This window comes from Equus asinus, chromosome 13, assembly GCF_041296235.1.
Source record: "Equus asinus isolate D_3611 breed Donkey chromosome 13, EquAss-T2T_v2, whole genome shotgun sequence".
NCBI classification, from domain to species: Eukaryota; Metazoa; Chordata; class Mammalia; order Perissodactyla; family Equidae; genus Equus; species Equus asinus.
This window is the reverse complement of record NC_091802.1, coordinates 14,187,232-14,213,294: the sequence shown is the minus strand read 5'-3', so window position 1 is coordinate 14,213,294 and position 26,063 is coordinate 14,187,232. Positions and strand designations below refer to the sequence as shown.

The 26,063-nt window shown below is 45.1% G+C and overlaps 1 protein-coding gene across 1 annotated transcript; it reads left to right on the top strand.

Moving 5' to 3' along the window:
* TEKT1 (tektin 1) lies at positions 1-24,616 on the top strand. Its single transcript, XM_014832716.3, has 8 exons — positions 1-169; positions 1,399-1,605; positions 9,403-9,568; positions 11,884-12,012; positions 12,524-12,667; positions 14,518-14,740; positions 23,714-23,910; positions 24,345-24,616. Exons 2-8 carry the CDS (start codon positions 1,416-1,418, stop codon positions 24,550-24,552), a joined length of 1,257 nt encoding a protein of 418 aa, XP_014688202.3. The 5' UTR covers positions 1-169; positions 1,399-1,415; the 3' UTR covers positions 24,553-24,616.
* The last annotated feature ends 1,447 nt before the right edge of the window (positions 24,617-26,063 follow it).

Below are 26,063 nucleotides of genomic sequence, written 5' to 3'. Positions count from 1 at the left end.
TTAGGGCGCTGCTGCTTCACTGCGGAACCCGCCCCCTTTGCTCTAGGGACGCGTCACCGGTTACCATGGAGACCGCGCTGTTTACCTCCCAGTTCTGCAAGAGCTCCGGACTCCCGTGGGAAGGAGGCTCCCCTCCTGAGCTTGTGTAGTAGTTCTTTGTGGCGCAGAGGTAAGTAAACCCCGGCCCCACGCCACCAACTCTTAACTGCCCTACCCAAAGCCTTGTGCCCGTTGGGATCAGCCCTAATTTAGGTCTAATTTCGACCTAATTTAGCCCTGACTTCGATTTCTCTGGAGGCTACTCAGACTTATCCAGGATTCTTGGGTTAAATTTTGAGCTCTACACTCAGACAAATTTGAAAGAGGCCATAGGAGGGATTGAAGTAGGAGACGCCATGTTGTCTAAGGGGGCTGGGCGCCCTGGGGTGCTCAGCCTGGTTGGGATTGGACGGCAGTTCCATCCTTGGATGTTTGAAGGACTTCAGAGATCCAGAGGCTCTTTTGGGCAGGAGCTCAGACTTTTGGGAGGGATGTGGGTGGGGGCTGATTTCAGCCCTCTCTGAGAAAGGCAGTTCTCACTGTCTGACAGAGCTGTCTGCCCAGGAGGTAGGGAAATTTTAGTCTTTCTGTTCTGCTGGCCTCTGCCTGCTGCCTTCTTATGTGTTCTCCTTCCTGTTCTCTCCTTTTCCTTGTCCTAGGAAGGTGTTTCTTTCATCTGCTGAATAGGCTCAATACCAAAGTGTTAGTTTATAGATGTCACATTTGTTCGGTTTTTAAGAAAACGTGTCTAGGTTCATCTGTTTGGCAGTATCAACTAAAACTGAACACTGTTGTATGACCCAGCAATTCTGATGAGGCATAAATATGCATGCATGTGTTCACCAAATGACGCATATGAGAATATTCATAGCATTCTCGCGATAGCCCCAAGAGGAAAGAACCCAAATATCCATAAACCGTAGAAAGACAGATAAACTTCAGTATATTCATACAAGAGTAGGCCACACAGCAATGGGAATGAACAAACTAGAATTATATGAACAATACAGATGAATCTTACAAATGTTGAGCGAAAGAAGTCAGATACGAAGGAGTGCGTACTGTATGATCTCCTTTATATGAAGCTGAAAAACAGTAAAACTAATTTATAGCATTAAAAGTCAGCACAGCGGTTGCGCTGTGGGGGTGGGGGTGGAGAATAGTGACTGGGAAGAAGCACGAGGTGCTGGTGGTGCTTATTTCTTGATCTGGGTGCTAGCTATACAGATGTGTTCATTTTGTGTCCAAATGATGATTTATGCACTTTTCGGTGTGTATGTCACACTTTAATAAAAATCAACATTTAAAAAAGGACAAAATGGCTTTCAGTGAATCTAAAAAAAGTCTGCCTTTAATCAGGGCTTTGGAAACCTCAAATGGCGAAATTGCTACAGCATCCACCCAAGTTCCTGCCCTCAGAGTGGCACATTGCCAACAAGAACCAGTGCCATAAAGCAGAGGCCCAAAGGTCCCGGTCTGAGCGCCTGGTGGCTGAAAGCCAGAGGCTTGTGGATGAAATTGAAAAGACCACAAGAAAATCTCAAAGTGATGTGAACAAGAAACTAGGTAAGATGACACACTTTGTGTATGTGTGGCGTATTTGGATGAGACTGTTGGGATTTAGTTATACTGTCATCTGCATTTCATGTTTGGGAGTGGCAATGTATTTTTCTTGCACTATTAGGGGCATGCATGCTCTCCAGGTTCTATGTTTAAGTTCACTGCCCTAAGACAGAGACATGGAAACCGGCCTGATTTTCAGCCACCCATCATTTGTTATTTTACTGATTTGATACACATTTATTGAGCATCTAAGAGCATCCATGGACTAAGCGCTGAGAATATCACAGCGAAGGATCAGAGTCTCTGCTTTTTAGGGGCTTCTGGCTTGAGGAGGAGAAGCACAAAAATTGATAATCGGAGTATGACCAGTTAGGTGCTGGGGTAAGGGGGACAAAAGTGGAAGAGAGGTAGGCACTGGACATGGAAAAATTTCCTAGAGAGGAACATTTGAGCTGAGTTTTAAAAGAAGAGTAAATTTCTCTTGACAATTCCATTCTTAAAAATACAATTTCAAGGGAGTGGTGGGGACCGTGGGACCCCGAGATCATGTGCTCCATCAAAGGAGGCAGCTGATATTCAACTTCGACCTGTTTTCTCTAAGAAGGAATACGGGTCCAGCATTGCCTGATTGTCTAATTTTTTTAAAGGAAATCTGAAAAGCTGGAATTTTACCCACTTTTTAAATGTTTGGAACTGATTTAATGTATTTATAACACTGGGCAGGGTGAACAAACACGTCTGTGGATAAAACCTGGTCTAAGGGCTGCTACTTTTTCAATCTCCAATAAATCAAAGCTTCGTTCAGGCCTGCAAGGTCAGATGTTAGGTTTCTCCTGATGGGTTGATCCTGGCCCCTGATACCAGCCTACAGTCAGCCTTGTTCTAAATAATTGTGCAAATCGGTAGGTGTTAGAAATGAGGATGCACCGTTCATTTTTCAAAATAATTGTGTTTCAATAGGCGTGAAAACAGTTTTCAAGGTCTTAACCTTACTTACCTTCTTTGATTCGTTGATTCATTTAAAAAGTTAGCCATGTATAATGGCATTAAAAAACATCAAATTCCTAGGAATAAATGTAGCAAAAGATATGCAAAAGTTCCACACTGAAAACTATAAACTGTTATTGAAGGAAGTTAAAGAAATTCTAAATCAATGCAGGGTTATATCAGTTAATGGATTGGAAGACTCCGTATTTTAAAGATGTCAATTCTCCTCAAATTTATCTGTAGATTCAATGCAATGCCAATGAAAATCTCAGCAAAGTTTTTGGTGAAATTGGAAAACTGCTAAAATTCATATGGAAACGCAGAGAGTCAAGAATGGGCATAGCTGTGTTGAAGAACAAAGCTGGGAGACCTTCACTGTAGACTCTAAGACCTAGTATAAAGCGACAGTAATTAAGACAGTGAGGTGGGGCAAGGATAGACAGTCACTGACCAATGGAACATAACAGGGTCCACCAGCAAGCCCACATGTACACGTTCATCTGATTTATGACAAAAGCAATCCTGCGCTGTAGTGGGCAAAGGATGGCTTCTCCGATAAATTGGTCAATTGCATATTCATATGGAAAAAATTATATCCTGACGCCTATCTCATATATATATAAAAATCAAATCTAGGTGGAGTGCATGGCTAAGTGGGAAAGGTAAAACAATAAAACTTTTAGTGGAGTACATTCTTTATGGCGTGGAGAAGGCAAAACTTTCGTATTCTGTTTTTTTTTTTTTTTGTGAGGAAGAGTGTCATTGAACTAACATCTGTGCCCATCTTCCTCTATTTTTTTTTTTTATGTGGGACGCTGCCCCAGCGTGGCTTGATGAGCAGTGCTAGGTCTGCGCCCAGCATCCAAGCCTGTGAACCCCAGGCTGCCCGAGCAGAGCACATCAACTTAACCATTATGCCACCGGACCGGCCCCCAAGATTTCTTATTCTTAAGCAGGACACAAAAGAGCCAATCATAAAAGAAAAAAATAATAAATTGCACTATATTAAAATGAAGAACTTTGTTTATCAAAAGGACTCCATTAAGAGATCGAAAAAGCAACCCACACAGTGGGAGAAGATAGTCATAATATACATATCTGACAAAAGATTGCATCCAGAATATATAAAGAACTTCTAAAAATAAAGAAGAAAAAGGCAGACAACTCGATAGAAAAATAGGTAAGAAATTTGATAGATACCTTGCGAGGAAGGAAATCTAAACAGCCAATGAACATGTGAAGAAGTGCTCTAACTTTGTCAGTCAGCAGGCATATACACATTAAAGTCACGGCTGAGATGCTGTTACACACCCACCAGAATGACTAAAAGGGAGAAGACGGAGAAGGAGGAAGGAGAGAGGGAGGGGAGGGGGAGGAGAACAAGAGGGAAAAAAGAAGAAGAAAAAGAAAACTACCAAGTAGTGGAGAGGACCTGGAGCAACTGGAACTCTGGTACCCACTGGTGGAAGTATGAATTGGTGTAACTGCTTTGGAAAGCTTTGGCAGTATCTGCTAAAGCTGGACGTGTGCATACGCTGTGACCTAGATCTTCCACTTGTAGCTATATACCCAACAGAAATTCATACACATGTTTACCAAAGATATATGCTGCCATCGTCAAAGTGGTGCTCTTTGTAACAGCCCCAAACTGGAAACTCTCCACATGCTCATCCACGGTAGAATGGATAAACGGCGTTATACCATATGGCAAAGAGAATGACTCGTCTACAACTACATGCAGCAATATAGATGAATCTTACAAACTTACTATTGAGTGAAATAAACCAGATACAAATGAGTACACACCATATTATCTGATTTACATAAAGTAAGGAGAGAAGACAGGAAAAATCAATCTGTATTGTTGGATGTCAGCACCGATATATGGGAGGAGATAGGAACTGGAAGGGGTCATGAGAGGCCTCCTGGGGTCCTGGTTAATGTTCTCTTTCTTGAATCGGTTATTGGTTACATGGGTGTGTTCACTGTGAAAACTTATTGATTGTACACTTCTATGTGTGTTTTTCTGTAGGTTTATGATCTTCAATAAAAAGTTAAAATAACTTGCAAGTTCCTGTGCTGGTGCTGAGTACAGACATATCAGACTGTGTCTGCCCCTGATACCTTGCAGTCTGGGCACCCGATACCCAGGATATGGTGGGATCTATTCCATATGAGTGGCATGAATGGAGCAGTGTTAGATTAGAGGAGAGAGCAATCACTTCCAATTGGTCTCGTCCAATGACTACCCAATTTCCCCATCCATTGGTCACTCAGTCTTCATCTGACTTGATCGCTCTACAATGCTGGATATTTTTGGAATTCCGCGACACAAGTCTCTCCTGGTTCATTTCCTTTCTTTCTGGCTATTTCTTCCTGTTCTACATTGTTGATTCTTCTTTTTTCTATTCATCCCTTATTGGTATTTCCTAGTGTTTTGTTCTTGGCACCCTGCGCTTTTTCTTCTCTTCCCTCTATACTTTCTTTCTTGATGACCTCTCTAGAAATTTTATTACTATCCCTATCCTATTTGTGCTATTGTTTTGCAAGGAGAAATCTTTGGCTCTAACTTCTCATCAGAGCTTCTTATGGAAGTGGAGGACTACTTGTCATATATTTCCGCCTAGATGTCCTTCACACACTTCAAAATAAATATATCCCAAAACGAACTCGTTACTTTCCTGAAAAACTTACTTCTATAGTTCCTTATCCTGGTTAATGGGACCAGGATTTATTCATTCAACAAATATTTATTCGACAAATATGTCTGACTGTGCTAGATGCTTAGGATTATAAAGCTGAAGAAGGCAGACACAATCTAGCAAATGAGAGAGACAAAATACAAATAAAAAGACAAGTAATAAAATTATTCCAAATTATTATATTGGACCCAATGTCAGTAAATATGAAGAGAAGAGGGAAAATTTGAATCACATTTTGGGGACAGGATCAACAGAACTTACTGAAGGATTGGGGATGGGGGATGGAGGTGTTGGCAGGGCCATGCTCACTCTGAAGGCTCTTGTGGGAGAATCTGTTCCATGCCTTTCTCTTAGTTTCTGGTGTGGCTGGCAAATTTTGGTGCTCTTTGACTTATAGATATGTCAGTCTAATCTCTACCTTAATTGTCACATAACGTTCTCCCTGTGTGTCTCTGCATCTTCACATGGTGTTCTGCTTTCTGTGTCTTCTGTTTTCTCTTCTTATAAGGACTCCACTCACAATGGGTTAGGACCCACCCTAATCAAGTATGACTTCTTCTTAATTTGATTACTTCTGCAAAGACCCTAATTCCAAGTAAGGTCATATTCACAAGGTACCATGGGTTAGGACTTCAAAATATCTTTTTGGGGGACACAATTCAACCCATAACGGTCTTCTGTGGTCTACAAATTAAGGAGTCCTTCATGTGGCACTGAAGAAGCTGAATGTACCTCCCTACCCTTCTACATCTTTCAACTCTAATGGAGAGATCTTTCTTAAGGCCTCAAGTCTGAAGACCATATCAAACAGCTCCCCAATTCTAAAGCCTTGTTGACCGCCCCCAGCTTCCTTCCTTTGAGCCACCACTGTACTTCTTACACAGTTTCTAGTGTAGAATTGTCACATTGAATTGAAATTATCTGTTTACCTGTCTGCTCCACAGACTGTGAGTAGCGCAGAGGCTGTGACTTACCAATGTATCTCCTGGACCTCATCAGTGCCTGGCACATTGTACGAGCTCAGTGATAAGTATATTGGATTATATTGTAGCATTTATGGTGAATGGCTAGATGTCCAAGCTGATGTATCGAGCACGTGAGGGAGAACAGCAGGATGGAGACAAGAGGGAGATGAGGCTGGACCAAGCCTGAGGAAGCCCTTGAATTTGGAAGGTTTAGTTCAGTAGGTAGCCAGTTAGAATTCAGGAGGTAGAGACTGAAATCTGGGAGTCATCAATAATGATAGTAATAGAAGCCATAGATGTAGATTAAATTACCCAAGGAATATATTGAAAGAGAAGAGAAGAGGGCATGGGATAAGAGGAGCAAGAGAGGAGCTGGGGAACAAAAGCTCAGGCAGATGAACAGAAAGATGAGACGAGGGTCATGGAAACAAAAGGTGACGGTTTCATGGGTGAGGAAGTCTTCTGTTGTATCAGTGGTTGCACAAATGTCAAGGAGGCTGAGAGCTGAGCAAGAATGTATTTGAACTGGTGGCTTGAAGATTATTGGTGACCATTGAGATAGCAGGTCCAGTATGGTAGTGGAGGATGCGAGGTGAGGGTGGAAGTCAGTTACAAAGTGTGAGGGGGGTTACTTCACACTTTGAATGCTGCATTTGTCTTCCCTTCCTTTAAAAATTGCAACAAAGTCGTATTAAAGGATTAATGGAAAGTATGCCTCAAGGATGGCAGGGTGGGGAGGGAGAAGAAGGGGAGACAACAGTAGACAAATGCTGAAGACAAGATATTGAAAGCTAGGAAGCCAAAGGTCCAGCGGTGGCACACTCAGGGACTGCAGAAGGCCTGGATGGGTGGAGGACAATGAGAAGCTAGCTGATTCATGCTACACGTTCATGCTGCAGAAACCTGGAAATGCTCAAAATTGGAAGCATCCAATGACCTCTGAAGCTGGAGGTTCAGGATAGAAGTTGAAACAAGATTGGTTGAAAGTCTTTGTAAAGAGCCCTTCCCCGCTCTGGCTCTCTCCAACCCCAGCAGAAGGCTAACGGTGAAGGGATTGGGTGAAAGTCTACTTACTAAACTGTAATTTTCCAGTCCCTGGTTCCCAGGACACTCGTAGCCAGGTGTATATCCTCGGAGAGGAGATTAGAAGATTTCTCCACGGGGAAACTAATGGGTCTGAAAGGGAAGATCTGTGGATGCTAACATTTGGGGATCCTCCAGGAAAGGGCCCAGGCCCTGCCTGATCACGATAAGGCATTCTGGTTGACAAGCGTGTCCTTGCAGACAGAGAGTCCACTTAGCATTTGAGCATTTTATCTTAAATATGACCATATGGGGATCACCAAACATCTGAGGAAAGGCTCTAATATGACAGACACCAAAACAAACAAACAAGCAATCAAACATACTGAGACTAAAGAAACAGACAGAACACAGAGCAAAAGGAAAAATCCCCTGTGAGACCCTCAAGGGGCTTAGAGAAGACGCTGTGTCCATGGAACAAGAAGGGTCTTAAAGAAGAGAACATTCGGAGAACAAGAAAGTGTTCCTGGGATTTAAAAACATGAGAGCAGAACATTTTTAAAAATCAAAAGAAAGGTTGAAAGATAAAGTTGAAGAATCTCCAAGAAGTAGGAAAAAAAAAAAAAAGATGAAGAAATAGATAGATAACAGGAGAGAAATGATAAGAGAATTCGAGGATCCATCTGGCCTCAATGTCTAATAGGAGTTCCGGAAAGAGCACAGAGAAAATGGAGTGGAGGAAATCGTCCACGGAAGAAGATAATAAAATTTCATAGAACCCAAAGAGCTAAGTTTTTACATTAAAAGGGCATGCCTAGTGTCTGGCATAATAATTGAATAAGGTTGACACCAGTGTGAAATTTCACAACACTAGGAAAATAGAGAAGAAATTCCTAAAAGCTTTTCAGGTCTTATATGCAGAATCAGGAGTGAGAATGGCATCAGACTTCTCAACAGAAACTCTGGAAACTGGAAGGAAATGAAGCAATGCCATCAAAATTCTAAATGAAAATTATTTACAACCTACAAATCTATACTCAAATATAATCAGTTGGTGAGGGTAGAGTAAAAGCATTTTCGGACTTGCAAGTTTTCAAATGCATCCATTTCTTAGGAAGCTCTTGAAGGATGTGCTTCAGCACATTGAAGGAGTAAACCAAGAAAGACGAAGGAATGAAATCCAGGAGATAGAACGCTGACCCATGAGAAGGGTGAAGGGAGTTCCTAGATTGATGGTGAAGCAGGGTCAAAGGATGAAAGAGAACCACACGGCCAACTGGACAACCACCCACCCAGGATGGAGCAGGAGGAGACAGAGCTCGGGAAGAGAGTCTCTAGGAAAGACACAAAATCAATAGGGACTTGGTGGGTGTGAATATATCGAGAGGATGTTTATAGTTCTGTCAGAAAGTTTGAAGAAAAACTAATAATAAATATACAGAAAGTGAATCAAAACTACAATTATTAACCCCTCCCAAACCCAAAAAGTTGTACAAGAAAAGAAATCTATCACAGCATATTACGTGGTTCAGGTTTAAGTAACATTTACATATTTAGGATAATATAAACAGCATGAAATTATTATTTAACACCATGGGGATATGACTACATTGGGAAGATGGAAGAAGCAGAAGCATGTTGTGTAAGTTGTGTGAGAGCAAATCCTTATCTTTCATCCTAGGAAATCAATAGATAATATTAAAACTGATAATGAATAAGTAGCTGGGTAAGCAAATGTCAGAAGAAATACTAAAAGTGTTTAAAAAGTAGTTGCTTCCAGAAAGTGGGCATGGGTAGGGGTGGGCCAGAGAATTGTTTTCAAACAGTATACATTTATATCGTTGATAAAATTAGAAGTTATTTAAAACAGTGGGGATTGAAGGATTAGAGTCAAGTGTGGAATGGTCTTTGGGTTAATTTGAGGTTGAATGTAAGAAGAAATCTCTTCCTTCCCTTCCTCCCTCCGTCCCTTCCTCCCTTCCTGCCAGGAAACACTCACGAAGGTGAAGTGCTGCCCCCAGTAGCACAGCCCTGAGAGGAGAAGAGCGCATCTCAGGTACTTTTACAAACGTTGGCTGCCTTGGGAGTAGATTAACCCTGGTGTGACTTCTCGTGTGCTTCAGAGCAGAGACTCGAGGAAATCAGATTCTGGAAGAAGGAGTTAGATGACAAACTTGAGCAGCTTGTGTTTGCGACCGAAGATCTACTCATCTATCAGACCCGATTGGAGAAAGCCCTGGAGAGCCTGAAGGAGCCCTTGCACATCACTCAGACGTGCCTGGAGTACAGGTGGGCAGGAGGGTTCCTCTAATGGACCATCTGCTGTGAGAAATGAAGTGCTGGGTAGGGAGCTGACTGTGCTAGGACGTGGGTTAGAACGAGGCAAATGAGGATGTGTTCTTTCAGAGCCTGACATTATCTTGGCATGCCCGTGGTGCTGGGCAGTGGAAGGAGCACTGGACTAGGTTCATGTCTAAACTCTGCTCTTGACTAACTTAAATATAAGTTAAGACTACGTTTGGCGATGGGTAATCGGAAAACCGCAAAATAACATTGAACTTGAATAATATATTTTCTTTCTCTCTCACATTTAAGGAGTCTGGAGATAGTCAGTTTAGGGTTGGCATGGTGTGCCACAGTGCCAGTGCCACAGCATCAAGTTTTCTATCTTGTGACTCCACTGCGCTTGGCTTTCGCTCCCGAGGTTACCTCATGATTCAATGTGGCAGCTGGAGCGCCAGCCATTATGTCTACATTCCAGAATAATTAGGATTGGTGTTCACCATTTCCACTTGCATCTCATTGACCAGAACCTAGTCACAAGGCCACACCAATAGAAACTGGGAAATGGTAGTCTTTATTTTGGGCAGGCAGAGTGGATAGAGTTACTAGAGGACAAATCTGCTCCAATACCCAGAGCTACACAGAGGCACTTTGTACTCCGGAGAGCACTGCAAAAGCATCCCTTTTTATTATCATTTCTCTCCTCTGAGGCCCGTGAGTGGGATGGTCCTCTCTGGGGTAGTACTGATTTCCAGACCTGTTCCCGGTCACGGCCCTGGCTGCTGTGCCCTAACAGGTCTTCTTGCTGCCAGCAGAGGCCCCGCCAATCCAGTGCATCCTCTGCACTGGCTGTTGAGTGCACTTTTCCAAATGCAGATTTGTACAGCTCATCCCCGTGCTCAAAATCCTTCATTTACAACCCCACGCCCTGATCCCTTCAAAATAAAGTTCAAACTTCTCAGCCTAGAGAACAAAGTTGGTCACGCCTGGACCCCCAGGGACCTCTCCAGGCCCGTGTCCCATGCCCAGCAGTGGGGATGTGCTAACGTGTACTGAGCTATTCGAAGTTTCCCCAGTGCCCCAAGGCTCTGTCTGCACTGTTCCCTCCTGGAAAGCCCTGTGCCCTCAGTGGGCTTAGCCAGGACCCCCTGCAGCCAGCAGGAGCAGCCTCCCCTGCTGGATGCAGAGTCTGTGACGCAAAGGCAGAGCAGGTGGCCAGGGGCCAGCATCCACTTGGCTCAGGTTTGCCCTAAGGGTGGTTAGGGTGTCGATGTTGCTAAGTTGGTTGAGTATGTGCTTCTGCATGCTGGGTACCGTGCTGTCTGCTTTCATAGCTCATCTGTTCCTCGCCACGACCCTACGAAGTGCTAATACAGTCATGCATCATTTAGCGACGGGAAGATGTTCTAAGGAATGTATCGTTAGGCGATTTTGTCATGTGTGAACATCATAGAGTGTCCTTACACAAACCTGGGTGGTCTAGCCTACTACACACGGAGTCTGTATGGTCCTCATCTCATGGGACCATTGTATACACGGTCTGTTTTTGGCCAAAACATCGTTATGCAGCACGTGACTGTAGATCGCTCCATTTCACAAAAGAGGAAACTGAGGCACAGATAAGTTATACAGCGTGCCTAAGGCCACACAGCTGGTGTGTGGTGGAGCCTTCCTCTCCAGCACTGCCATGCTGGGTGGAAAAGGACAAAGATCGGCAGTGACTGGGCAATGTGGGCAGTAACGTAGCATAGAGGTTAAAAGCACGTGTACGGCCAGTTCTGTGATGTTGGGTCCCTTACTCAGCCTCTCTGAAGCTCAGTTTCCTCTCTTGAATTCTAGAGGGTTAAGTGCGAATATCACCAGAAAAGCTCAGCACAGTGCCTGTCACACGGTGCGTGCTCGGGGTGAGTGACGTTAATGTTGGCATGATTATTATTGTAAATCTAATAATATCATAGTATATATGATAATATAAGTCCTTGTCAAAAAACAGGACTAGGACCAAGGAGGAAACATATGTCTAAAATTCTAAGTCAAAAGACCATGTTTCCAATAAGTAGGTAAGAAGGAAAAGGCTTCAGGACTGATGGCCAAGTTGAGGGGAAAAAGTCCACCGGATATTTTTCAGAGCAAGGACCAGGTACTGGTCAGTGTTTCTCCATTGTGTTTTACAGTCACATAGACGCTGAGTAAGGTACATCCCCCACCACGTTGTCCGGATGGCTGAGGCGCTGCTCAAGCCACTTGTCCAGAGAGTTCTAGATGCCCAGATGTTAGCACGTGTCGAGTTGCACGTGTTGGATGACCTTTCTGTCCGTCAGGGAGAAGCGAGTGGGCATTGACTTGGTGCATGATGAGGTGGAGCAGGAGCTGATAAAGGAGGCCGACATCATCCAGGGGGTGATGGCCCTGCTGACCCGCACCTTGGAGGAGACGACTGAGCAGATCAGGTACGGCCGTGCCGGGCCTGCCCTCCACCTCTCCGCTGGGCACATCTAGAAAAGGCCGGGCCCACGGCACCCAAAGAATGGGCTTTAACCTCCTACCAGCGCCTTCCACGCTCCGAGGTGGCCCCGGGAACACTCAGAGTTGAGACCCGGACAACCTCTCCTCCATGACAGCCGCCCCCTGGTGGTGGGTGGGGATGGAGTCACCCTGATCATAAACTGGAGGACACTGGAGCTGCTTCCTGCTAGGGCTGACCTCTCACATACAGTATGTCACAGCGGTGACATCAGAAAATGTCACATTTGGAGGGAGGGACTTGAAGTCCAGGCTTGGTTCCATGACTCTGTCACCAGGTATCTAACGGTATGTGTGTGTTGGGGGATGGGAGGTGGGGAGGAAGGGCCGCCATCCTGTACTAGACCTGGCTGTAGCTTCATTTTCCAGGGTCTCCCGAGAACTTGTAGGTGCCATCTGGGCATTCCAGAGGGAGAAACCTGTACCTTCTCCCTTCAGGCTGAACCGCTCTGCCAAGTACAATCTTGAAAAGGATCTGAAGGACAAGTTTGTGGCCCTGACTATCGACGACATCTGCTTCGCACTCAACAACAACTCGCCAAACATCCGATATTCTGAGAACGTCATGCGGGTTGAGCCAAAGTGAGTGTGTCCCTGACTGCGGCTGGCTGTGCCGTCTGGCTCCCTGAAGCGTGATGTCCCAGTGCTTCTCGGGCGGACAGGCAGGACCCTGACAGGAGGCTGGGAGCTGGGAAGAGGCAGGCTTGGGGCAAAGGCATGTGCTGAGCGGTGTCTGCCTTGACACAGGGCTCCGAGGTGGCTCGGTCCTCCAGGTTAGGCCCCACTTTAAGAAGGTCTGATATAAAATCTTTAAATACTTAAAATTTGTCTCTTTACCTATTCATGTTTTTAACAAGTATTCTAAAAATAGATAAAGGCCAATTTAGTCAGTTCCCCCATCAACGCTTCCCGTGATTAACCTCCTGAGATGACCAGTGTTATCTGGATGCTCATACGAACGTGTGTATACACTCACACACACCAATTTTATTTTGTTTACAAAAATGAGATTATACTATATATCTTTTCTGTAATATGTAACTTATGTTTTTCAATTAACGTTACATCACAGACCTAACTCATTCTAAGTTTTAAAATGTTTTTTTTGAAGTAAAACATGCATATAGAAAAGTGCACCAATACTAATAAACGTAGATTAATGAATTATCATTGTTTTAGTTATCTTTTGCTGTTTCACAAGTTGCCCCCACACTTAGCAGCTTAAAGCAATAAACATGCATTATCTCACAGTTTCCGCAGGTCGGGAACCCGGGCACTGCTCAGCCGGTGCCTGGAGCTCGCGTCTCATGAGGTCGTAGTTGAGCTTTCTGCTGGGGCTGCAGTCTCACGTGAAGGCTTGGCTGGGGTCCGGGTGGGCCTCCACTGCCAAGCTGACGGGTGGTCATGGCAGGGCTTGCCCATGTGAGCCTCTCCACGGGCTGCCTCATGGCATGGCAGCTGGCTTCTCCCACAGCAAACGATCCAAGAGAAAGCAAGAGAGAGAGTGCCCCAAGACAGAGGCCACCATCTTCTTCCAACCTGATCCCAGAAATGACAGCTCATTACTTCTATGTGTGAGAAATGAGTCAAAATGAGTTCATGACAGCACTCAGCGGGAGCGGGTTACACAACAGTGTGAATACAGCAGGCAGGAGTCACTGGGAGCCACCCCAGAGGCTGCCTCTAATCACACGGTGAACCATTCCCCATGTAACCACCAACCAGATCAAGAAATGAAACATTACCGTCAACACAGAGACCCCTGCCCTGTCCTGCTCTCCATCAGTAGCCCCGCCCTCCTCCCCTGAGATAACCACATTCCTGACTCCTAATAGGTTGGTTTTACCTGCTTTCGTGTTTAGTCCACAGCGTCATGTACCGTCTATTTTGTGTGTGTGTCAGTTTTCTTCCAATCAACATTATTTTGAGATTCATCAGTGTTACATAAAGCAGCTGCTTGTCAAACTGGCAATTTATTCCTTTATTTATTTATGTCAGTATGGACGTGCGGTTTCCTATTTTATTCAATGCGTTACGATTTGTTACTATTGTTATATATTTTGATACTCAAACTGTCACTACTTGTGTGATGTTAACCAAGTTGCTCCATCTTTCTGAGCCTCAGTTTTCCTCATCTCTAAAATGGGGGTTATGAGCGTTAGCTCACTAGGCCGTCATGAGGATTAAATGAGATAATGTCTGTGAAGTGCCAGCCCAGTGCCTGGCACAGAGCAGGCAGGTTTCCCCAAAGCGACAGCCATGGCCCCTGACGGACCACTGTTCACTCTGCCTAGAGATGGGGAAATGGTCTAGGTGCTTCTGACGGTGGAGGTAGCCTTAGCTTCCAGTGGGTTTCCAGGAGCCTGTCCCCTCCCCACACCGTCTTTCCCCGCCCGAGTATGCTGTGACTGAATGCACGGCTTCTGTTTCAGCTCTGTGAGTCTGGAAGACTGGCTAGACTTCTCCAACACCAACGTGGAGAAGGCTGACAAGCAGAGGAACAGCTCCCTGCTGCTGAAGGTGCTGGTGGACCGCGTCCTGTCGCAGACGGCCAGCGACCTGCACAAGCAGTGTGATGTGGTGGACACGGCCTTCAGGAACGGGCTGGAGGAGACTAAGGGTGCTAGGGACAAGCTGGCTGATCATCTGGCCAAGGTGAGCTCCCTGGAGGGAACGAGGAAGAGAACGTTCAGAGTGGACGTCTTCACCAGGAGACCTGGAAGGCCCTCCGGGCCGGGCCGCTGCCTCTGGGCTGTGATCGCGGGTAGCTAAGGGGTGAAGGTCCTTCCCATCTCTCCATCTTAGCTGCTGTCTTTGGGCTTTGGGGACTAGAGTGGGACTTGATCCTTTTCTGGGTCTCCTTTGTCACTCATTGCTGCAAGGACAGGCTGTCCCCTCACTCTGGGCCTCAGATCCTCTTTATGTGAAATATGGAGACAGACTATACAGTTTTAGACATCCTTTATGACTCAAGTTCTGTGAGTTGAAAGCAACCAATTTGTCCAAACCCAGCTGCAACTTTGGGATTCTGGCGGGTTGTCCCTCCTGGTTATGTGGTGTGCTGGTAAACTGGCTCTTAGGAAAAACCAAAAGGCCCTGATTTGTAGAATTTACAGATTTTCGTGGTGTAAATACTTCCACCATGGTCACTTTCAAGCTACCCGTTTAACGATGGTCTGGAGAAATTCCTGAATATTTAACAGCCAGAGCCCACATGAGCCAGCTCCGGCACCCCTCCCTCACCAGCAGGGACCCTGGGTCCTGAGCGTGTAGGACCACCCCACAGGCCGAGCTCAGGGACACTGAGAAGGAGAGTCTAGAGGAACAAGTGCTGGATTTGGCCTGAAGATAGGCGGGTCTGAATCCCAGCCCTGTGACAGATCAGCTGAGTGCCTAAGCAGCTCCCTCGAGCTTTCTGAGCTTCGTGCCTCACCTGTAGCGTTGGCACAGTAACAGCTGCCTGACGGGGCCGCTGTTAGCCCACCCCTTGCATTTTACTGATGGTGAAACTGAGACACAGAGAGCAGAGGGTTCCCCAGGGGCCAGCGCTGGCAGCCTGGGACCAGAGCCCAGGCCTGCTCAGCTCCCAGAGCCCTGTTGTCCTGCTGGTACATGCGCACCTCGCTCTCCTGGAGCCCGGAGTCCAGTCGTAAGACAAGGTTTACTGGCACGATGAGCAGGACAAAGCAGAAGGTAGTCATGGGTCACACTGCAATGTTCAGCGAAACGATCGGTGGATGAGCCTTGGGGGTGAGCCTGTAGACTCCAGTGTAGACAGACAGCCCCGGTTTGAACTGGGCTTCAACACTCGCGTGTGATCTCGGGGAGCTTACCTAATGTTCTGTGTTCTTTTATGAGATGGTCAGTCAGGTGCAGCTGTAGGAGGAGACAGAGAGGAGGCTCAGGAGAGAACAAAGTTTCTTATACTCACAGATCCTAGGACAGGAGGCAAGGCTACCGTGCAGGGCCACGTGGGAAAGACACTAAGGTGGTCAGGAGGCGGATGACAGGAGTGAGGGGAAGGATTGGGCCATGGCTCTTCCTGGGGTTTCCTCAGGACAGGCACAGCAGGGCAGGGGCAACAGTTTAAGACCCGCTAGTTTGAACCATTTCAGTGGGCTTTGGGCTATAGAGCGGTCCCTAGTTGCTGGGTACCTGGCCCTGAGATGACGGCGGAAGAATGTCGCCACCTGGGGTGTAAGGGCCAGACAGAGCAGGTCCGGCTCTGGGCCGGTTAGTCTGCGTATCAAAGGCATGCTCAGGCTGGGTCCTCTGCCATTTCTAAGCATTGGCTAGCCCAGGGAGGCACAGTCTCTCCACCTAAAAAGGTTTTTTAAGGTGTCAAAACATCATAATATACAGAAAATATAAAATATTTACAATATACTTAAGCTTCCTGTTTCTTGGTTTCCTCATGGATAAAACAGGGACAGCAACAGTGCTCACCTCCCAGGGTTCGCCAGGCGATAATTAGACAACCCAGATCAAAGACCTGGAACAATGCCTGGCACATCTCAGTTTTATATATTCACACGCACACATAGATATAATTTGTCTATATATAATCAGTATAATATATAATCAGTAAAAATTGGCTAATGAATAACAATGATAATAATAAAGGTAGCCAAAGAATATTCCAGAGGCTTCCTGGTGGAGTGAGAACTTAGTCTGGGCCTGGAAGGACAGATCTGAGATGCGAAGGCAGAGGGGAGGAGAGACCGCTGTCAGAGGCCAGAAGCTGGTTTCTGCCGGAGCCTGGGAGAAGCCCAGTCCTGCTGGAGGAGGGGCCCCTGCAGGAGCCAGGAGCCGTCTGGCTGAGGGCTTGGAAGCGCCGTCTAAAGTGAACATCCAAGATGGTCTGGACTGGCGGGAATGATAGACTAAAACAAATTGGGTGAGATCCAACAGGGACAAAAGTGAAGTCTTTCAGAGGGGTCTAAAAAAATCAATGATACCGGCACAGAATGGCTTAGGGGCAGCAGTATGAGTGAAAAGATTTTAGTGGAAAGGAAATTTGGAAGAAACCGTCCGTTGGATGTGGGAGGTAACTAGAACCTGAGAGTCGATGGTCCTCTTCTCTGTGGTGGTGAGGCCCTACACTGATAACGAAAGTGATGGCCACGTGTACCGAGTGCCAGGCCCAGCACTGGGTGTGCCATGTATATGCCTCTATGCCTTAGCAACCCTGAAATGGGTAGATAGCGTTATCGTCCCCATTTCAAAGATGAGGAAACTGAGACTGAGAAAGGTTAGCTACTTGGTCAAGGCCTTGTGACTAACAGGTGGCAGAGTTGGGTGTTGAGACCAGGTCTGTCTGACTCCTGAGCTTGCACCTGTCGCTCCCCAACACGTTGTGGTGGAAACGCGGAGACCGTGTCCCCTTCTGGCCTCATACCACAGGAGGGACCAGGTGGCCTCAAGAGCACATCCAGGGGGCAGCCTGGGGAAGGAGGGGCGTGGGGCAGGGGCTTTGCAACTGAGAGAACCAAGACTAGGGCAGCGTTGTCCAGGAGGAATATGATGCAAGCCACACGTGTCAGTTTAAATTTTCTAATAGCCACTTCAAAAAGTAAAAAGTAATAGGTGGAATGAACTGCTACATGTTTTATTTAACCCAATATATCAAAAATATCTCTTCAACATGCCGTCAACATAAATAATTAATGATATATCTTCCATTCTTTTTTTTTTAAAAACTAAGTCCTCGAAATCTGCCGTGTGTTTGACACTTACAGCACAGCTCATTTAGGACGAGGCACATTTCAGCGCTCCGTGGCCACAGGTGGCTGGTGGCCACTATGTTGGCACGGCTGAAGGGGAACAGGGTCTCCTTCCTCAACTGTGGGAAGGGTTGTAAGTGGGTTCATGTAAGTGAGATGAGCTAAGAGATGGCAGCCACGAATCAGAGGGAGCCTGGAGAGAGAACCAACATTTAATCTGAAATCATTTTAATATTTGGAAGAGTCACAGCCTAAGAGACAGAGAGGATATGAAAAATAAATGCAGGGTTCCATCAGCTCGGAAGGCCTTAGGAGTTCGCAGGGGGAAACTATTTACATCTCTTAAGAGCAAAAACATTTTAAGATCCAATGAAAAGGCACAGCCAGCTGGGTGAGGGTGGCGTTATTCTGGGAATGGGAGGGTTAGGGAATGTGGACATGGAACGACTGTGAGACCACTGTCCCCATTTGGAGACACGGACTTAAGTTCTATGAGAAAAGGCTCCTTCTGTTTATCCTCTGCTTATCCTCTGGCCAGAAGCCGCCCTGGCTGTGAATTGACTCAGCTCAATTTGTAGCTGAGAAGACAGCTTCAGATTAAAGGGTACAGTAACCCCCATTTTATTTTCCATGACACAATTGTTTCCTTATTGAGCAAGGCATATTTTAACCCCAGCAAGATTTAGAATTAAGAATAGCAATGTTTAAAATAACCTAACCCAGGGTTAAGATTATCTTAAGGGGTCAGCAAACTTTTTCTATAAAGGGTCAGATGGTAAATATTTTAAGCTTTGTGGGCCTAGAGGCAAAATCAAGGATATTGTGTAGGCATTTACATAACAAGAAAGAAAACAAATTTCCACAAATTCTTACTGACAAAATAAAAAATATAATAACAATCATTGGATATAGTTTTTATAGGTCCACTGATGAGAAAAAGGGCATTTTTTTGGGGGGGATGATAATTTCTTTTGTGGGGGTTCCAAGTCAGTATTTTCTATCGAAACCTATTGCAAATGTTCATCTGTTAATGCTAATCTGTCACGAGATTTTGGATTTTGTCTCTGAAAGTGTCTTTTCCTTCAGCTAGGCATTGGCGAGTAGTGATAACAATCTATGAGCATGCGATTTTAATCGAGCATGTTCCTCGCTTGGAAGGCATTTCTAGAATCCTGTTAGATTCTTGCCTGTCAGCATGGCCTTCCATTTCAGATTAATCACTTCTAGTTGAAGGAGGGGTGGGAGCTCTTCAATTGCACAGTTAAGTGGATTTTGAAATACGGAAATTTCGTTGGCACTTTCTTTGAGGTCCAAAAGACGCTGTCGGAGCTTGGGAAATATTTCTTCTGAAAATTTGGGTGGCAGTGGAGGTCTTGCTTCTTGTTTTAATTTCTGACAGCACAGGAAGTGCTTAGAGCAGCTTGATACTGCTTGTGATTTCATCACGTTAGTTGTTGGAATGACTTTCCCGCAGTGCAAGCGTTGCATGTTAGTCTCATCCTGCCTGATGATTTTAGGTTGGATTCGTTAAGAAATATTATTAAGTCTGGGGCAGAAGCTAATTTCCAAAACCATTCAGGGTTGGTAATAGTGGTTGAGGGTGGTTTCTTTGCTCAGAAAAATTGCAATCTTGGTGTTGAGCTAAAATAAACCATGAGAAAATTCTACTGGGGCTAAACCACTGAATTGCTGAGTAGTGGGGCAAGTCAGGATATTCAGCTTCTGTTTCTGACAGAACTCACACAAATGGTGATGGTCGAATCCGTGAGAGCTAAAGAAGACACTGCTGACAGCGCTGGTTCAATAACGCGTGCTAGATCCAAAGATTTTCTGCAGGGTACTTTCTGATGAATAATAAAAATGAATAACCATAGGCTTGAAATAACTTCCATTCCCACCAGCTCTGTAAATACGTTCAACTGAGCCTTTTTCTGCTCAGCACATATTTGTACCATCATCGGCTGTAACACTTCATAGCAGATTCCACTTCAGGTTGTATTGACTTCATGTTTTCTCAACTTTTTGAAAACATCCGCACCTGTAGTTATTTCACGTGACTGTTCAGAGAGGCTAATTGTTTAGTCACTTCAAACTCAGTGCTGGCTCCTCGAATAAACAGCCACTGACAGCATCAGAACACCTGCCAACTCAGGAAGAGCAAAGGAAAACCATCCGAAATCACATACCTTGTTTTTCAATTGACTATCGATGTTGTTCCCAATGTCCTTAACTCTTTGAGCAACTGTTCTTGCGGAAAGACTAATAGGCTTCAACAAATTCATACTCTCTGGACACCCTCCTCCGCTCCTGCGATCGAACATGATTTAATTAACTCGCCGTTGGTGAATGGCTTTCCTTGCTTCGCTGACAAATGAGACACTTGGAACCTTCGTTTGATCGCAGCCCCATTTTCATTTTTGTGAAGAAATTCGGCAGTGATGCGATACCCTGTTTTGAATTTCTAATTTTTCAGCTCATCGCTCTCCTGGGGATATTGTGAGGGGTGCTTAGTCTGGTGATGTTGACGTATGTTGTATTTTTTAAGCACAGCTGTAGTGTCGTATGTCAAACACAGTGCTCTGCTATCTAACTGATAACAAAACTGACACTTCGCTGTGCCTTAAAAGTGCAACACATGAGGCCTACTCTTCTTGTTTTAGCATGATGGGTGTGCACTAGTAATAAAAAATAAGATAAGATGTCACTGTATAGTGATACACATAGCTCTTGGACAGCTGTCCAGTTGTAACCGTGTCATTGGGACTTGTATTGCTCTGGACAGTGGCGCCAAGCAGTGAGAGCGTATCATGCAGTCTAGTGCACATTATAGTTCAAAAGCAGCCATATATAAATGAATGAGCGTAACTGTGTTCCAATAAGACTTTATTTATGGACACTAAAATTTGAATTTTATGTAATTTTCACATGAAATATTATTCTTTTTATTTTTTCAACCATTTAAAACTGTAAAAACCTTTCTTTTAAGAAAATGAAAAGACAAGCCACAGACTGGGGGAAAATACTTGAAAAACACATATCTGATAATGGACTGTTATCCAAAATATGCAAAGAACTCTTAAAACTCAATAATAAGAAAACAAACAGCCCAATTAAAAAATAGACAAAAGATCTGAGCAGATACCTCACCAAAGAAGATATACAGATGTCAATTAGGCATATGAAAAGATGCTCCATGTCATATGTCATTAGAGACTGCATATCAAAACAACAAGATAGGGCCCAGCTCCATGGTGTAGTGGTTAAGTTCAGTGAGCTCCACTTCAGTGGCCTGGGTTCACTGGTATGGATCCTGGGCGCAGACCTACGCCACTCGTCAGCCATGCTGTGGCAGCATCCCACAGGTAAAATAGAGGAAGATTGGCACAGATGTTAGTTCAGGGCTAGTCTTCCTCAGCAAACAAAACAAAGCAAAAAACAAAACAACGAGATACCACTACACGCCTATAGAAAATCCAAAACCTTGGTAACGCCAAGTGCTGACAAGGGTGTGGAGCAACAGGAGCTCTCATTGTTGCTGGTGGGAACGCAAAATGGTGCAGCCACTTTGGAAGACAGATTGGCAGTTTCTTACAAAACTAAGCCTATGCATATGATTCAGCACTCTCACGCCTTGGCATTTACCCAAATGTGTTGAAAACTTATGTCCACACAAAAACCTGCATGTGAATGTTTATAGCAGCTTCATTCATAATTGCCCACACTTGGATGCACCCCGTTGTTCTTCAGTAGGTGAATGGATAAACAACTGTTACATCCGTACAACGGAATGGTATTCAGTGATAAAAAGAAAGGAGCTATCAAAAACTACAAAAAGACATGGAGGAAACTTAGGTGCATATCACTAAACGAAAGAAGTCCATCTGAAATCCATACTGTGTGAATCATGCTGTGTGATTCCAACCTTATGACATTCTGCAAAAGGCAGCGCTACGCAGGTTGAAAAGATCAGTAGCTGTCAGGGCTTCAGATGTGGGGTGGGAAGGGAAGGAGGGGTGGCGTGGAGGCGCACAGGGGTTTTTTCGGGCGGTGACACCCATTCTGTATGATACTGTAGCGGTGCTTACGTGTAATTATACATTTGTCAAAATCTATAGAATGTACAACATATGGAGCGAACTCTGACGTAAACTATGGACTTCAGTTAATAATAATGTGTCAGTATGGGTTCATTAATTGTAACACATGTGCCACACTAGCACCAGATGTTGCTAATAGTGAAAGCTGTGTGGAGGGAGAGAGGGTATATGGGGACTCTATACTTCCCGCTCAATTTTGTTGTAAATCTAAAACTGCTCTAAAAAATAAAGTCTATTAATTCAAAGAAAATTCTTATTTCACAATCTGTACAAAACAGGTGGCAGGCTGCATTGGACCCATTTGCCATAGTTTGCTGACTCCTGACCATACTTTACTGAATCCATAGTGTTAGTAGTTTTGTTTTAAAGAATCTGGGCATTTGGGGTATTTTAAGTATTTGTAAAATTTAAGAGAATTTGGCCTGTTTTAAAAAAATTATAACTTAAAATATGTAATTAAATAGTTAATTTAGACATATGATTTTATGTTGAAATTTTAAGTTTGAGGACAGCATTAAAATATGTAAGAGAACTTAAGGTTAATCACTTTTACTAGTTTACTAGACTGACGAGATCTTTTAAGAACTCCAGAAGGCCTTGTTTGTGAAGACAATTCAAGTATTTTTAAAAAGTTATATATCAAATTTAGAAATTCTATATATATGTTATATATAAGGTTGATAAATGCTGCTTTAAATAAATGTTCAAAGGATTTTAACCAAGTTTGAAGTGGGAGCAACTATTAAAATCAATTAAAGTGATTGTTAACATTTGCTAAATTTAAACATAGTATAATATCTGTGAATTGAACTTGAGAAAAGCTTAAGAAATGTTGAGAAAAGGCTTAAGAAAACCAAATGCAATGTGTGGACCTCATTTGGATTCTAATTTGAACAAACCAACTCTTACAAAAAAATACGAAACAATCAGGAAGGTTTGAACACTGGATATTAGATATCATTAAAGGATCATTCTTTGTGTGTGATAAAGTATGTGTGATATTGTAGTGATGTTAAAAGAAAAAAAAAAGAGTCCTTATATCTTAGAAACCATACTCAAGTATTTAAAACTAAAATGATATAATATCCGGGATTTGCCTTACAATAGTTAAGCTGATGGGCAGGGTCAAGGAGAGGGGGTTATAGATGAAGCAAGATTGGCCATGTATTGATCACTGCCGGAATTGATGATGGGGACATGAGGTTCATTATACTATCCACTGTTGTGTAGAAATTTCCATGGCGCAAAGTCTTTAAAAAGAAAAACTTAAAGAAATAAATTTTCAAACTCGTTAAGTATTAATCTAAAAACCCAACTAACTTCTAAGTAATCTTTTCTGGCACAAAGCCGCCATCAAAGAAACCAACAAAACTCAGATTAAACTGCTCACTCTCCTTCTTCAGGTTTCTAGGGGCAGAACTGATGCTGGCAGTGGGTTGATAAGGAAACAGGCAGCTTTCTGCTCATGAGGCAAAGGTACTTCGTTCGTACCACGGTAAATGGGCAGCCTCCAGCCTTTGCTGAGGGCCTTCTCCAGGGACTTCACATTATTTGGGAAGGCGATGAGGTAACAATGGCCGGTCATGGGCATCCCATCTGTGGGGCTCTAAGGCTGGGTGAGTTACCTTGCCCACCAGCAACCACTGCTATAGGGAAGAGAGGTCAGACTCATTCTAGGGCCCTGCTTGGGTAGAAATCAGAGGTCCCCTCTTCCTGGCTTACATGATCACAACAGGCCTCCTGAGGGTGCCTGCTGTTGAGTTTTGAGGAGCACCCCCGACCTCACCTGCTCTAATCTTTTTTGTAAGGTCATGGAAGAGGTTGCTTCCCAGGAGAAAAACGTGGCTGTTCTTGAAAAAGCCATCCTTGATCAAGAAGGGCCTGCTAAGGTGGCTCACACACGCCTGGAGACCAGGTCACATCGGCCTAACGTGGAGCTGTGTCGCGATGTCGCGCAGTATAGGCTGAGGAAGGAGGTTCAGGAGATCACCCACAGCGTTGCAAGGTAGGCGAGCTGGTGGGCAGACGGCCCTGGGGCTTCCTTTAAGCCTGGATGGGGAGCAGGACTGGGCGGTGCCAGCGTGGGCGAGCCCTCTGTGCGTGAGTACATTTGCGTGCATAACGTTGGAGTTCCTTCCTAGGGGGCGTTCTCTCCTAACTCCAGCCGGTTGCTGCCATGCAGGAAAGGGATCCCAATGTTTAAATTTTTCTAAAGTCCAAATCCAGATGTTTTGTTAAAAACCTACAGTTTTAAATGTTGGCACTTCATCGGTTTGTGTGCCTTGTGAATCTGGCCCGTGGCCACCAATCTGAAATCTCTGTCTTAAGGAGGAGAGAGGGAGAGGACGTATCCATTTGGCTTCTGCACTGAATACATGAATACATTTCTTTTTCCCCTGCAGAGCAATATATTCCCTTATTTTCTTTCTCTTCTCCTAGATTGAAGGAAACATTAGCCCAAGCTCATACAGAGCTGAAAGGGCTGAATCGCAGACAGCTCGCTCTGCAGGAGGAAATCCAGGTCAAGGAGAACACCATCTACATCGACGAGGTGCTGTGTATGCACCTGAGGAAGTCCATCCCGCTGCGGGATGGGGATGACCACGGGGAGTGGGCCGGGGGCCTCCGTCCGGACGCTGTCTGCTAAACGTGGGGATAGTTCAGATTCTCATTAAACCGTGTCACCAAACGGTAGTACAGGACTCTCATTTCAGGTCGGCAGCACTTGCAGTGAGCCCGGCACCACCTCGTGCCCAGGATTCCAGGCCGGCCGGGGAGCTGAGATTCGGGCGCTCGGCTGTGTGCTGCTGCTGCTCGGGTGCTGTGGTTGGTTAGCAGGTGAATGCCCTGTGTTAGCACAGGCCGTTCTTAGACAATCACAGGACTTGGGGCCTGGCAGAGGGGTCCAAGACTTATTTCAGTTCAGACTTATTTCAGTTCAGTAGTCGGGCTGGATCCCCTATGCAGACCATGCCCGTCTGACTCATGAGAGGGCAGGCGGACACTTCTCTTGGCTCTCGAGATTCCTTTTCCCTGGAAAACAATGTGGTGACTGCTGACTTAGACCCCCGCTGGTCCACGGGAAGCGTATTCAAGTCACAGGAACTTAGATGAGAGAGGAGTGGCCCTGGGCAGGAGTCTCCTCAAGCCTTCGCCCACACCGCAGGCATCTCTCTGGGCCTCTTTGTCCTGGGTGAGATGAAGAGGACAGGACAGGGCCAAGGAGCCCTCCAGCTCTTAGAAAGTAGACCTAGTGGGAGGTGTTGAGGAGCCGGCGGGCCAGGGTGCTGTTGCTGGGCTCACAGGGTATGAGGGGGGACGTCTCTGTTCACAGGTTGGAGCGGGGGCTCAGAAGGGCACCAGTGGACATGGGTGTCAGCTGTGGGGAGGGTAGCTCGGGCAGGAAGAGCTCTGAGTGACACTCTGGGAAGGCGGGAGGCGTCAGTACCCACAGGGCAGGGGTGGGGCGGGTTATGGAGGGTGCTCGGCAAGTGCTCAGAGCCCAGTGACTGCAGTCTGAAGATTGCCAGCCTAGGAAAGAGGGGGCCGCGCTCCTGGGCCCCCAAGAGAAGCTTTTCCAGGGGCCGGCAGAGCGTGTCCTTTAGCATCACCCCGGGGAAAGAATTTCTGGGTTTTGTTTTCTTTCCTGAATGTAAATGGAGGGTGTGAATTTGGTGTTGGTTTCCAGATTGTTAGTAATCGTTCGGAATATATATATATATATATATATATATATATATATATATATATATATTTAATATGCAAGTCACCGTAAAGGAAAAGAAAAAAAATTACTCCCGTTTCTGCCACAGATTCAAGTCCACGGCTAACGAGTGTAGGTTCTGGAGTCAGACATCTCTGAGTTCAAGGTCTCCAACAATACCTGCCTCGGAGGGTCACTGTGGGATGGAGTGAGATGATCTTATGGGAAGGGCTTCATACAGAGCCTCTCCCGTGGGGAAGCCAGTGTTCAGTAGACATGAGCCGTTTTTAATAGACCCCACCGTTATACCCACATAAATTCTGCACAGGCTCATGACACAGCCTCAATTTTGTATAATTGTTTTCTTCCCTAATTGTACACTGCAAGTAGTTTTCCATGTTCCTATATCATCTTTATAATTATTTGAATGGTTACATACCTCTAAAGTTTTCGCC